At 34.6% G+C, this 14938-nt stretch overlaps 1 protein-coding gene across 2 annotated transcripts in view; it reads left to right on the forward strand.

The window, feature by feature from the left end:
- LOC136844397 (hypoxia-inducible factor 1-alpha inhibitor-like) overlaps positions 1–13578 on the forward strand; it is a 76786-nt gene extending 63208 nt beyond the window's left edge. For both annotated transcript variants that reach the window (XM_067113529.1, XM_067113530.1), the window contains exons 4-6: positions 1593–1738; positions 2765–2935; positions 12050–13578. In XM_067113529.1, coding sequence (XP_066969630.1) covers positions 1593–1738; positions 2765–2935; positions 12050–12130 — 398 coding nt within the window. In that variant the 3' untranslated portion in view covers positions 12131–13578. The remainder of the gene's footprint in view (positions 1–1592; positions 1739–2764; positions 2936–12049) is intronic.
- Positions 13579–14938: the final 1360 nt, after the last annotated feature.

A 14938-nucleotide genomic window follows, 5' to 3' on the forward strand; every position in this document is an offset into this window, starting at 1 on the left:
ACTTAATGACTGATGTTTTCTTTGTCATTGTTAGGAAGGTAAACTGGGTAAACTTCATATGTCAGGAAGCCATATAACGAAGGTAAAATTCAATAAAATAAAGAAAAGGTATGTACTATATGTAGAGGGTACAGGTATTCAATCAGTTTAAAACTACGTAAAGACATAAAGAGAAATAAATTGTAAAAATATGTGTGCGCTAACTACGAGAAAGGAAGAGAGAGAGAGAGAACAAAAATACATATGCATAATGATATTATTAAATAAAGCATCCGAGCCACAAGCCAATCAGCAATGAAAAAAGCTGGTACCCTGCTATGTGATTGGCTACTTCCAACTGTTCCAGCCAATAGCATGTCGTCATGTAGCAACTGAGCTACAAGCCAATCAGCAACAAGGAAAACTGGTACCCTACTGTGTGATTGGCTACCATTGCCCAATCCCAATACAGTATGCATTTGCTATGAACACCAGCAGAAAATTTATAATTTTTGTGTTGAATTTACGTTAAAATTTATTTACTATTACAGAATAGTAAATTAACTACAGTATTTCCTAATAATTCCAAAGGGAATAAACTTTGTGAATGGGTATCGCATCTTGCAAAGGTACAGTACAGTACTTTACAGAAAAGGAATGTTTCCATAGGAAAGAGAAGTTTTTTAAAGGAATTTCTTAACTGATTTCTTGTGTCTTTAACTTTCCCAAAAAAACTGTAGAATTTTCAATAACAAAATTTTTCTTACCGATTTTACGCTTAAAAGCATGAAAACTCATAAATTCAAAAATTAAAAATAAACACTTCAGGAGGGTTTTTTGAGGATTTCGCAAATTTTGCAGTTCTGTGAAAAAATCACGGATGGAAATCATGTTCCAATGAAAATTTTGTGAATCTGTGAATTCACGAATCAAGAAACGCTAATGCGCAAGGTATGACTGCACACCCAATACTATCAGTATCTTAAAATATTATATCAGATCCGGCCCCATCCATTTGCATACACTGAGACTGTTGGCCAAGGAAATTTCAGATGTAACAGGCTGAGAAGTTTATACCATATGTTACTTCATAAACTGTTCAATTTTTATAATTCACCGGTATGTCAACTTCAGAAAAGCTTATTTGAAAAATATAAAACAAAGTCATTTTGTATAAGTGAACTGAAAACAACTACTATAATCAAAATGCTGCAGCAGCTTAAGCCACGATACTTTATGAATTGAAACAATCACATGTGCGCACTCACCACCTGAATCAGAACTATGAATGCTAAAGTGTTGTCATCTTATTTTTATGTTTATTTTTTGTTTTGAAAATTTGCAAGTCAAAATTGTGGTATGTCTCTGAGTAAGAGCATCTTTGATGCCAGGAAATACAATAACTGACTCTATAAGAAAACATGATTTATGGTAGTCAAATTATTATGAACTGTACCGTTTTTAAAAACTAGAAGGAATTACTCTGAGAATTTATGCTAGAATGGTGGTGTTGATGGAAATATTCTGTCATCATTAAAGTTTTAATTTCTCTGATTTTTAATAGTTAAATGCTTTTTAAATTGAGTGTGTAACAAATTATTTTCTCTTCCCAGGTAATATTACACCAGTACATTACGATGAGCAACAAAATTTCTTTTGTCAGCTAATTGGGAAGAAGAGGTGCATATTATTTGCTCCTGAACATTATGAGCGCCTGTATCCACACCCAGTATATCATCCACATGATAGGCAGTCACAGGTATGTGTATTACACATGATAATAGTTTTGGTTATAACAACTATATTGTTTGTAAAAAAAAAAAGTATATGTCAGACATAAGTTGGATAAGGGGTACATGGTATAACCTGAGAATTGTTATAATAAATAGTTTGATCAGTGGTCTTGTTAGTCTACTGTATTGATAGTGATAATTAAGACATTTTTTTATGGTGTGTGATTTCTAATTATAATTGTAAAAAACATATACCGTATTTTTTTATTCATAATTGTAAGTAGTTAACAAGGTACAAATATTCATCAGGCAAGGGACTTGCTGCCGTATCACCCAACAAAGCATACCAATTTTCCTTGCCTAATAATGCTTCTGTTTTCCTATCGCAATTATGTGCATTAGAATCGGCCATTAAGATATTCTTACAGATATACTTGTATTATCACAGAAATTTATAATTTTCAGTGGTTCTAGAAATGCTATAGAAACCCTTTAAAATAATAATACAAAAAATAGTCTTGCACAACAAATTTAATTTTCACCTCATCACAAATGATATGAAGTTTAATGAGTAAATATGTTTGCAATATGAGAGCTTATGTATTAAGAAATATTAAAACTATATTGCTTTGAAATTTAATGTTTCTTTTAAAGGCACCATTCTTATCTAGTGCTCTTTTATACTTTTTATCATTTATTGACTGGTAGTCTTGTTATAAAATGCTGGAACAATTTATGAAGGTTGTGTGTAGTTTTCTACATTGTTATTAACTTAGTGTTGACAATGGCTCTCATTGAAAAGTAATTATCCTGTTATTGTAAACCTCTTGTGATTTGAGACTACTGTACTGTACTTACATAGGCTGATAACCCTTTTGGTTATGTGAATTGAGAAAGAGTATTCTACTCATGGTTCTGCATTTAAATAAACTTAGCAACTGTCATAGTATTATTCAGCTTGTATACTATTGGAGTCATTTACTCATGAATGCATGAGTCTCTAGTTGTTTATGAAAAATGTTAGCACTGATTATACATTGCTTTTTAAACAGGTAGACTTTGATATGCCAGACTTGGAAAAATTTCCTGGGCTTGATCAGCTTCAAGGTTGGGAAACTATTATAGGACCTGGAGAAGTGCTTTACATACCTATGTATTGGTGGCATCATATAGAAAGTCTACCAAATCTTGGCCACACGGTGTCTGTCAATTTTTGGTATAAGGTAAGTACTCTAATTGGTTGTAGATATTCTTTTGTATATTTGTAGTATCGTTCATATAAATTACAGTATATTCCAAAAATTGATGGTTTGTAAGAAGGTTCAAAGCCTAGCAACATCATTTTCTTATGTATCAAACACTTTGCTGTGATTTATGAGAATTGAAGCTGCTCCTCAACTGTCAACTTAATTTATGCAAACTACACCATAAAATATACAAAATGTATGTTTATATAAAGGGATAAATGTAAATCATATTTTATTATTGTGTATCATATTAATTTTTTGTGGGTTAGATATTTGAATTTAATTTTGATCCATTACATGAGACATTTATTGAACTTTTTGTTATACCTTCAACTAATGCATTTTTCAGTGAAATAACAAATGTTATCTAAAGGCAGTAGTTATTGCTATAGTATTTCAACATTCAGGGAGTGGTATTGGTGTTAGGGCACCCCATTGACTTATTAATGAAATATCCTTGGGTGAAAAGAAAAAGAAAATATATATCAAAAGGAGGGATGGATCAGTGATAACATCAGAAGAAGAGGAAAGGATGCTGGGAGGATAATTTTTATGGGGTCATAAAAAATATGAGGGCAAGGCGTTAATTTGTTAAATATACCAGAAGCTGATGAATACTTGAATTTACTTATGAATGAATTCATAGTATTTTAAGTGGAATCAGTAATAAAGGAAGATGAGGGGATGGAAAAGACAAAATTCAGAAGGAATTGCTAAAGTCACACCTTGTCCACTAACTAGACTGCTTTGCAGAATATGTAATAAGGAAGCAAAGCTTGTTGATTGAAAGTTAAAGTCATAGCTAAGGTACCGTAGAAATGTGACATGACTGAATGTGATAACTGTAGAGGTATTGTGCATATTTATTTTTTAGTGAAAATGTTCAGTGTGCTTATTCTGGGCAGGCTGGATAAGAAATTGATAAGCAGTTTAAGAGATCAACAAGCTAGTTTTATGAAAGGTAGAAGTGCATGGATCAGAATACTGTATATGTGTTAATACATATTGGACAGCAACTTTTGAAATTTAGAAATCTCCTTCTGATGGCTTTTGTTGATTATGAGAAGGTGTCTGACAATGTTCCCCTGACCAGCATTATGGAAGGTCTTGATTTACAATGGTATGTAAAACTAACTCAAATTTACCCATAAATGAAGTAGACGTTAAGTGCTATTTCACCTTTGTTGTTTGACCTTCTCATAGATTTAATAATGAAAAAGTGGTCAGAAATGGAAGAGAAGGTGTAAGTGGGGGCTAATGATAAAAGCCTGATAGAATATTCAGGTGATACTGTTGTAATCAGCAGCACTCGACAAGATTTTCAAAACTTACTTGATAGGATGCATAATAGATGTAGGTATGGAACTCAAAAATAAGTCTGAAAAACAGAGGTAATGAGGAAAGACTTGTGCAAAGGAATGAAATAACATTAGGTAAAGAAAGGATTAATGAAGTTAAATCTTTTAAATGTTAGAAACAATGATATCCAGTACAGGTTTTCATGAGCTGGAATTGGATAGAAGTCTAAAAAAAGCAAAGCAAGCAATGAGCAAGCTAAATTGATTGCAAAAGACTAGTATGATCTGTTTTGCTACGTGGACTTTAGTTATGATATTACATTAAAACTTATAGGATTTCGTCTTTAAGCATAAAGCTTTAAGAAGAATATTAGGAGCCAGATGGCAAGATAGTTAGAAATGATACCGCAAGGGAAATTGTGAAAGTACCGTATGTAGATAAGATAATGATGAAAGGGGGATAGAGATGACTTGGTCATGTCCTTTTTACAACCCCTAGGAGAATAGTACATGATAGTATCTGCTGAGCTCCTTTGGGCACAAGAAGAGTGGGAAAACTCAAGACTTACTAGGTTAAGAGCTATGAGAAGGGAGGCTAGAGGTGAATGAGATTTGCGGAATATAAACAGGAAAGAAATGAGTAGCAGAATTCACAAAGGCCCTTTGCATTATGCAGCATTGGAGGCGACGATGATGATTTCAGCATGAATGAAAAGTGACTTAGAGAAATCTCATGTATTTCAAACAGAATAGTAAATGGATGGAAAACTGAAATTGGTTGTTTCTTAATTTTTTGTTATATTTGTAACTCATTTTACAGTATCTCGAGGAATGCCAAATCAAGTTTGTAATTTTTGGGAAATTCTTTTTCTTAGATGTTAGTTCTTAGATGAAGATTATGTAAGGTTATTTGCAGTCAGATTTAACCGACTGGTATCTTACGATTGGTGATTTAATTAATTCTTGAATTAACAATTGAAGCTGAGAAATTTGAACATGGTAACGAGCAATTTATCTTACATAATTATGAACATTTGCCACTGATGGTTTTGTAAATTGAGTTTTCATGCAATGCTACCTGTTAGTTGAGATATACTGCAAGGAATTGCATAATCAGTGACAATTTATTTGATTATGTAAGGGCTCTAACAAAGGGTTTATTTTCAATCCCCCGAGAACGTGTGTATAGCAAAGTACACACTGACTGATGATAAGTGTAGCAGAGGTTTTCTTGTATTGCTATTGAATTCATTTTTCATGGTGTTATTTTCAGGCTGAATACTTGTACTTTATTGTAGTATATTTAAAATGGCTGACAACAAAAGGAAAGCTTCAAAACTTTATTCTGAATTTTGCCAAAAATTGTGGCCAGATGACCTCATTGGAAGCTCAAGGGTTGGGAATAGTATGCTATTATACATTTCTAGGGCTGAAAAAGAACGGGAAATGGGGGGTGAGGTAGAATTGAAGTAGTTGGAGAGTCAGTTAGCAAGAGAACAGAGGGAATGGTTGAGAATTAAAGGCAGAATTGCTGCAAAGAATCTTCATTGCTATTTACAGTGAGCTATGAGAGGCACAGTGTAAGTACAGTAGTAGTACCCACCCCACCCCCCTGTGGGTAGTAGATGATAATAGAAAAGTTGCTTAATTTTATGCAACTGTGGTAAGATCAAGTATATGAGGTAAAAAGTAAACCAAGATGCGTTACAGTCTTCGTTTAGACCTTAAAGTAGACATTCCTACCATATATTACTTTTGAAACACAAAAGAGGACAATTAAAAAGTCTAGGCTGTGCCAACCAGATTAGCTTAACTGTTTCAAGCATTGACAAATAAAACCCAGATGCTCAAGTTCCAAAAACTGAAATGATCCAAAGTTTCACTTACCAAAATACTGCTTTCATTTTGGAGGAAAACATTTTCTGAATGAAAAAATTTCCCCCAGTCAAAATAGCATTTGGAATACTGAGCACCAAAAGAAGACTTGACTGTTCAATGAAAGGAAAAAAATATTTGCAACTCATAAATGACAAAGCTGAGAAATCTTGTTCTTAGATTAATCTGCTTGTTGTACAGACCCATCTCTGTGAATCCTGGACATTCTATTTGTGAATAATTATTACTAGAATAGTGTTTGCAGGCTGGGTGGCAGCAGGACTTATGTGTACCCTCAGACTTTTAGTTCCTTGCCAGCAAAGAACCACACCTCTTGTGTTTACCTTGCTGTCAGCAAGTCTCATCTTGGGTATTCATAGCTGATTTCAGCTTCAATTTTTCCTCTTTTTTTTTTTTTTTATTAAAATCTGCATTGTCATTTTCTTTTCCATATGTCTTCCCGAAGATCTGGACTTATTTGAAGTGGATTTTATGTGTAATTAATCATTTTACTGTTGTCATCTGTTGCCGCGCACTTCTTTAATGATATGTTTAGCTGGCAGTTAGTGCTTTGTCTTCTTGCTCTTATTTGACATCACCTATTAGTGTCAGTACTGTTAGTATTTCTGTTTCATACGTATACTGTCACCACCCTGCTTAACGAACATTCAAGTTACGAACATTCATAGATACGAACAGACAGTGTCACAAGTTCAGATTTTGCTCTGCACGCATATTCTTCTAGTAAGAATTTTTGCAAAGAACAGAAGAACGTGAGGAAGAAGAAGAAGCTGTTCCTTTAACCCCTTCCCTCATTATCCCAAGTATTCTCTTGATTGGCTACCATGTATGGTACACTATTCGTCTTACAATCACGAGAATATGCGTTCATACTTGTAAAATATTCCTACTTATTTCTATCTTCCCGATTTGATTTGACTCGTTCTTTGATGAGTTCCCATTTTCTGTATCCCCTCTCTCCATAGAAGATGTTTAGTATGCATTTTTGTCAACAGATGGTGGTGTGTATTGTTTACTTTGTGAACTTCAGTGTCAGACTCCAATGTCAGACACTGCTCCTGCAACATTCTTTCAAGTTCATAACTTTCAAAGCATGAAAAAAATACAAAATTTTGATGCTGCATGAATGTAAATTTAATTTTCTTCTTTTTATCTTTCTAGCATCCCAAGTAACTCTTTATAATACTGCATGATTTAAAAATGCAGTGAAAATAGTATCATCTTTGACTCTCGAGATATTTTGGGAATGGAAACATCAAAAGAAATTATGTACCACTTCTTAAAAACCGACTTATGAACAAGTCGTTCGTAAGTAGGGTGGTGACTGTCCTCTATCTTAAATACAGCTGTAATAGCTTATTTGACTTTTGCAAATGGATACTATGAACATAACACTTGGGCTAGCCTAGGTCTGTAGTTCACACATAGCCTACAATATGGTAACAACTGATAAGGAAGTTGCTATTAAAAATACATGGTAGGCTATGGTTAAACACAGGTAGGCTACCTGCCTACTGAACTGTCTCATTTACTAGGGAGAGAAAAAGAAGGGGTTGCATTTTTTCATAGTGTATTTATGCAGTATATTTTGTTACAAGTAAGGGGAAAAAGGGTAGATGATTGCCTTTTGCATAAAATTTTCAGTTTAAAATGTGATGATTGTTGTTTATAAGCACACTGAGTGTTTACAGTTAGGTGGTATTGATAAGGTTAGTTGAGGAAGGGTACAGAGTTACCCTTAACCATCCCTAGATTTTTTTATTCGCCATTATTCGGATTTTGCCATTATCTGATAGACCATCGGTTCTATTAATCCAGATAATTGAAGGATTACTTTACAGATTGCCAGTAATCAGTTCAGAATTTAACTTCCTGGTATAAACTTAATAGAAAGTAATGGATCACTTGATTATATTGCTAAGGTGAAAAACACAAAATCACAATGTTGAACAAAGGATGAAAGATAGTCATAATGAGGCACTCTTCAAACACAAATCCAAAACATCTTGGGATGTAAGGTGTTTTAAACACACTCATTTTAAACACACTCACAGACATGTTTAATAACAGTTTAAAGCAGTTCTTGTCTGCTTCTGGAGATCCCAGGATCCATCTGAATATGAGCAGCATTGTTGCTAACTGCCATTTTTGTTTGAACGGGGACTAAATTGTCTGTGTGATTTTTTAAGCACCCCAAAAAAGGGTGATTTTCTAAAATGAATGTTTAGTGAAACGAACATGTTGTATGTGACTGTTAGCAATTCAGGTCACCAAATGGAAAGTTGTGGAAATTAATCTCTTGGAAAAATTTTGTCAGACTTAAAACATATTCAAGTTATCCAGTTTTGAATTTTAAGAAACTGCAGTGTACTAGTTGGTATATAACTGTAATATACTGTACAGTATAAGTTAAACCCCTTTTGATTGACCCTATCAGAGCTAAGAATTGTTAGTTGAATAGTCAGGTTAAACTTTTATAAATAGTAATGATAGTTTAAATTTTATTTCTGTATTCAATAAATTTATAAAGTAGCGTCTCCATCTTTCTGTTTTTTCTCGCTCTTCAACATCACTTTCCTTATTTTTGTCTTTTATACAGTACTCTTCCTCAAGTATTTTGCTATTCCAAAAATTTTCATTGAAATCTGGCAGATTTTCCTGAGTGGCCTTTTCTTCTGTATCTTGGCTTTCCACTCTGTGTAGACTGTTTTTTTCTCTTTCCTGCTTGTATACACTAAGTTTCTTTTCTTTCCATATATTTACTTCGAAGTTTTTAATACTGAAATTTTCATTATGATATGTATGCATTAATTTAACAGATTATGTATCATGCAGTGTTTTTTTTTGTTCCTATGAAAATACAAGCTTTTTTGTTTGATATGGATAAACTGTGCCTTCATTGAAACTTGGTAACAAGGTAGTTATTATTGGCAATTGAGCAAGAGGATGGGGGATCCACCCATTCATGTGGTAAAAATTGTCACTTTTCTTCAAATGCCCTGCTGTGCAGAAGTGGAAAGTAGACATCATGGTGGTTGTTAGAGTTGATCTGAGTAGAGGCAGTCCCCAGTTAACGCAGGCTCGGTTAACGGTGATCTGGTTTTATGGCACTTGTCTAGCAATGAAAATTGGCAATTTTCGGCGCCGAAAATCACTGATTTCCGCTTATCGGTACCAATAATTGGGTATTGGCACTGATACCTACCTAACAGGCGCCGATAAGCCCCAAAATTTGCCGAAAAAGCACAGAAATCGCCAATTTTAAGTTAGCGGCACTTTTCGGTTATCATCACACCCTCAGAATGGAATCCCCGCCGATAACCGAGGACTGCCTGTACTTTCTGGTTTGATTGGTTGATGACTTTGGCTTGTTTGTTAATTTTGGTAATTTTGACTGGTGTAAGAGTGATGGGCCATGATAATTCTTCTCCTTGCAAGAATGATCAGAGACAATGTCTTGGGCAAGAGTGAGTGTGTGCTAAATTTAAGACTACTCAAAAAGATCAGGAATATACACTGTCTGTGGAGGAAGTGAGGACCAGAAGAAAAAAGTCAAAATAGTGTCTCACCACTGTTCCCACCTCCTCTTCCATGTCTGGTGCCTGCCATGCCCTAGCTGCTCTACTTGGATATTGTCTGCCAATTTTTCCTAGCACAGCCTAAGAAGAGTGTTTGCAGACTACATGGTGGTAGACTGACTTTCTCCTTGGCTGATGCTGTTGTTGGTGCGATGTTGGTTCCTAGCAGCTGTTCCTGCTCCTTTGCCATCAGGGATGTCTGATTTGGCTCTTTTCTCAGTGGACTTGGGAGAGGATGGAGAAACTTGTGATTGTGGGATGCCTAAGTATTGCCACAATGCATTATATTTTTCCTCCACCTTCTCATGTTGCTGCTCCTGTTCCTTATCACTTTCCTCCTTGTCTTTGCCATTGAATCACTGGAAGTTTAGAATGGAGACCTGGAAGGCTGCCTTCCACAAGAAGGCTAAGAAGTCTGCTCACATTGGTTACTCTTATGTTGGGAGTGACAGCACTCATGAGCTTTGCAGGTGGATTTTGTATGAGTTTGCTCATGACCAGTCTCCATTTGTATGGGTCAGCTTATGATCAGTCCCCAATGTGTGACTATGGTAGTTCCTGGTCACCTGCTGGTCATTCTGGAGAGAGGAAGACCAACCCTGACTCTTCCCATGTTCAAGTTTCTTCAGAAGCACATCTTTATGTCCAGGTGTAGGGGAAAAGTCTTTCAGCTATGAAAATGGATGTTAAATTCTGAAAAATCAATCCACTATAATTATCATTATACTTTTAAAATGGGAAGTAATATAATTACCATTACTTCTGAAATGGGACATAACATCATTACCATTACCTCTAAAATGAAATGCAACATTAATAGTCAATACAGTATACATTTTGTCAATGTAGTGATTGTTGCTTTTATCTCCACGCTTTGAAGATAGACATGGCAATGTTCATAGTGTCTTCTAATAACAAAAATAGGGTCTTCAACGAAAATACTTCATACTCTGTTAGTTCCATTCTTGAAATATGAGACTCAAAAGTGACTACTGGCAGCGGAATAAAAGACGTGTTTAATGTGAATTCATAAAATGATGGAAGAGAGTGCCCTCTTTCCACTGAATAGATACTCATTACGCTAGAATAGCAATTACTTAAATGAAGAATAAGCTGTGAAATTTTGTAGCAAGCATGCAGATCATTATAGCAGCTAGGTTTCTACTAATTAAATGACATGAACACAATGTAACAGGTTAAGACCTCAAAAGGCCAACGAAAGAGTTGGATACCAAACATTGTTTTTAAATACTGGCTAAATTAGTATACTTAGTAAAGGTGAACAGTTTCTAAGATATGATTTGGAGAGTTGGATTTTAAGGATCAACAAGGTATCAAGATATCAGCATCAGAAATTGCTTCTTATTATCTAGCATCCAGGCATCATTGGTCACGCAGTGGAACATTTAAAATTGTGACAGATTAAAGGTTTCAACTGATGTGTTGACGTTCAAGTCAGAGACCACAGTTATGTACACGTGTTTGCTTGCTACCAAAGCTGACTTTTAAGTTTTTATTCTTAAAACCTGTAACTCCACATTCCCAAACTTATCAATTGTAGTGTGTCTTTTTCATCTAGGTCAGTCAATATTCTGAAAACCATTTCATCTTGGTCAGTCAATATTTTGAGAAATTTCTGATATGGGACTCAGGCAGTGTGCTCTCCTGCTTGCATCAGTCAGGTAGGGGGCCATCCTGGCTGGCATGGTCCCCATTTTACAACACAAGGGCAGTCAGGGTGTTTTGAAAGATAAATATTGTTTATCAGCTTACCAAAAATTATGAAACAATTATAATAATTTTCTTCTTGTTTCTCTCACTTTCATTAAAACTTGAGAGAGAGAGAGAGAGAGAGAGATGAAACTTAATTTGGTACTCTATCTGGTTGATTTAGTCTTTTGAAACCATGCCTCACCTATTAGTCACCTGCTGTTTACCAAGCTTCAGCAACCAGACTAGCATTAACTGAAGGTATATCCATTAAGAATACTTCAGGTGTTTATATATAGAAAAAACTATCTTAAGAATTTGCCATTTTCACTACTTCAGGGATATTATAGTTGTTGATGGTATTTGGAATGTGTAAGCCCACCTTTTAGAAAATTTCCATCTCTGTTTTCAGTAGAAGGATTGTATTGATTTACATTGTTTTTTATTAAAGATGTTTACAGTACTTGTATTTGATAGTTCTAGAGAGATTAAGACAAAGTTTGTATGAGATTTCGTGTTTGAACAAGATTTTTTTATATCTAGTGTTTTATAGATCTTTAGAAAAATGAGGTCATAGTGAATTATAGTTAAACATCATATATTTTCAGGGTGGTCCAACAGAAAAGCTGAAGATCTCAAACCGCACAAAATTGGCCATCATGCGAAATGTAGAAAAGATGCTATTGTAGCCTAAGATCTGATAAATAATCCACTTTTAATTCACTAGTTCTGGGTAGATATTCTGGTGAGGATGCTTTAAAGGAAGAAGGAAATCTGTGATTTTATACTGGATGATTTAGGAATAGTTTATTGTTATACAATACATTTACATCTACAGTATGATTGTCTTCTTTTGGAACTGTACCTGTTTGAACAACTTCATTTCTACCTCTGAGAAGGAAATATGATGAAGTTAATTGTTTATATAAAGTTGCTTATTGAAAAATCTTGTTGGTGCTTTGTATAGAAAATATAAAATATTGAGTTAAGGATTTGATATGCATTTTGGTATTGTTAATTCAACTTTTAGGATTAATTTTCCTTTTAATTCCAAAGGTTCATGATATGAGTTAGCATAACTTTCTGGTATTTTTATATATTATCCTTAGTGTAAGGATGTGAATGAAGAACCTTATTTATTTACTTTTCTCTTGTTATCTGGAATATTGCAAATGCTATGGAGAACAATACTCTCTCCTACAAAATATCAATAAATTGCAAATAGTAATGTAATTTTATATAAATGTTCAAGTACAGTGTAGTTGCATGAAGGAGTACTGGTGAAGATGTGACTAACACTAAGATAACTAAAGTTTTTTAGATAGTTATTTGTGTAAGCAGAGAAAGTACATGGTAAACTGTCAGTAACCTGATGGGCTCCGCTTGTATCCTAGTCCTGTTCCCAGAATGCTTTATCATATGAAAGTCTTTTGTGCATAAAAAGAATTGTACTTGGGTGTTTTATGTTGCTGAAAACCCTAGAATACAAACTTATTTTTTTGTATATTTAATATAGGGTAATTAAGTTTGTAGCTAAGAGAAAAGTAGATGCATTTGCTATCTTTTTCTTGCTCATTTTTCAGAGTATCACTTGAACATGCAAAGTGCACCATATATTTTTCACTTTTCATTTGGATTATGACCTCAACAAGTTCAGATAGGTTGCAGTCTTCCAGATATCTAGATGAGTTATTGTGCAACATTTTAAGTTTAGATGTACATATTTGGTATTAGTACATCATCCTCCAGCTTCATTAAGTTTAATAGCATTGGCTCTCTTATGATGTATGCATTTACCATGCCTTTTTATCAACTTCAGTGAAGTTAGCTGTGATGGATTTTTGTGAAGCAATTTTAGTTTTATTTAGCGTAAGTACTATACTATATTAATGTTTTATTCATCATCTTGCAACAACTGGTATTAATAGTCACCTGTGTTTTCTTAGTGAATTGTCACATGGTTAGTTTTAAAATGAATAATTGTGGTAAAGTTTCAGCTTTCAAAATTTTATCTATATAAACTGATGTACATTATTAGAAGATACAATACAGTTGTCTGTAACTTGCATTATGTAATGCAAATCACATATAAAGTTCTGATTAGCAGCCTGAAGAACCCTATAAAAAGACAATGGAAGTGTGTTTTTGTTGCCAAAGTTGAAAGTCACTGGTTATGTTATGGCTTGCAAAGAATACTTAACTGTGTGGTCTTATACGGGCTAGCCAAGAACTCAGCCTCTGTTACTGTATAGATATGGTTCCTCTCTAAGGCTGATTATTCCATAAAACTCTCTCTCTCTCTCTCTCTCTCTCTCTCTCTCTCTCTCTCTCTCTCTCTCTCTCTCTCTCTCTCTCTCTCTCTCTCTCTCTCTCTCTCTCTCTCTCTCTCTCTCTCTCTCTCTCTCTCTCTCTCTCTCTCTCTCTCTCTCTCTCTCAGAGCTGTGTAGAGTATTATTGTTTTATTGTGTATATAGATTCAAGCAGATGAACCTTAGTTATTCTCTCCAATAAACAAATTAAAGCACTTTGAATCTTCCATGGCAGCCTTTGTGAAGATCTGGCTTCTCCAAGACCATTCAGAGTAGGATAAAATAAGATCCCTTTCTTGTATGTAATTCCTTGTACAACTTAAGAATACACTCAAAATTCTTAGGCTTGACAAAGACTACTGTTCTCATCACTAGAGGGAATGAAACTAACTCAGAATTTCTGCATGGACAGATTATTCATATCAGGTTCATGCTTAATCTCCTATCTACTTGACCATTCTGGTTTGTTGAGGTTATGCTGCCCATCTTCTCAGAGTAGGTATTAATCCTGGTGTGGGTCATGAAGGTCAGTCACTTGGCTCTCCATCACTCCAAGGAATTAGTTTTCCTTATGAATCTGGAAAGCTTAGTTTCTCTAAGAACATGGCTATTATTCATCTAAAGTGTTGAAAGATTTGTTTCCTGCCATTGTTGATATTGAGCTGATAAGGATCCCTCCACAACCATACAGCACTTTACCTTATTGATTTACTATCCATAAAATTAATTTTTTCTGTTAACATTCAGGATTTTGTGTTCCATGATGCTCTCTATATTTTTCCAGTTTTCCACAGCATAAACCAAACTGCAGATTTTACATTTGATGACACATATGCTGATTTTGTCCTTTTCCTTTATTTTCCAAGTTTTGTATATATGGATAGTATTGGCAAAATGAAATATAAATCCAAGTTTTTATATAAGTAACTTACCAAGTAATTACTTAGCTAAGGATTATGCTTGCACGGCATCCTAACTTCAAAATTCGCAGCAGTGCGTTGGTTGCAAAACGGGGGATTACAGGTCCCGCCCACTGCAACGGGAGTGAGGGAGCGACAGAAGCCAGGGGCGTCATTCTTTTTTATGCCGCGCTCTCGACAACACATTGTTCCCTGAGCTCCTGCTTTCATGATTCGCTGGTTGTTCTTAGCTTGCTAGAAGTCGGTGAAGTATTCACTTTGGTTTTGT

This window comes from Macrobrachium rosenbergii, chromosome 12 (genome assembly GCF_040412425.1).
Source record: "Macrobrachium rosenbergii isolate ZJJX-2024 chromosome 12, ASM4041242v1, whole genome shotgun sequence".
Classification (NCBI taxonomy): domain Eukaryota; kingdom Metazoa; phylum Arthropoda; class Malacostraca; order Decapoda; family Palaemonidae; genus Macrobrachium; species Macrobrachium rosenbergii.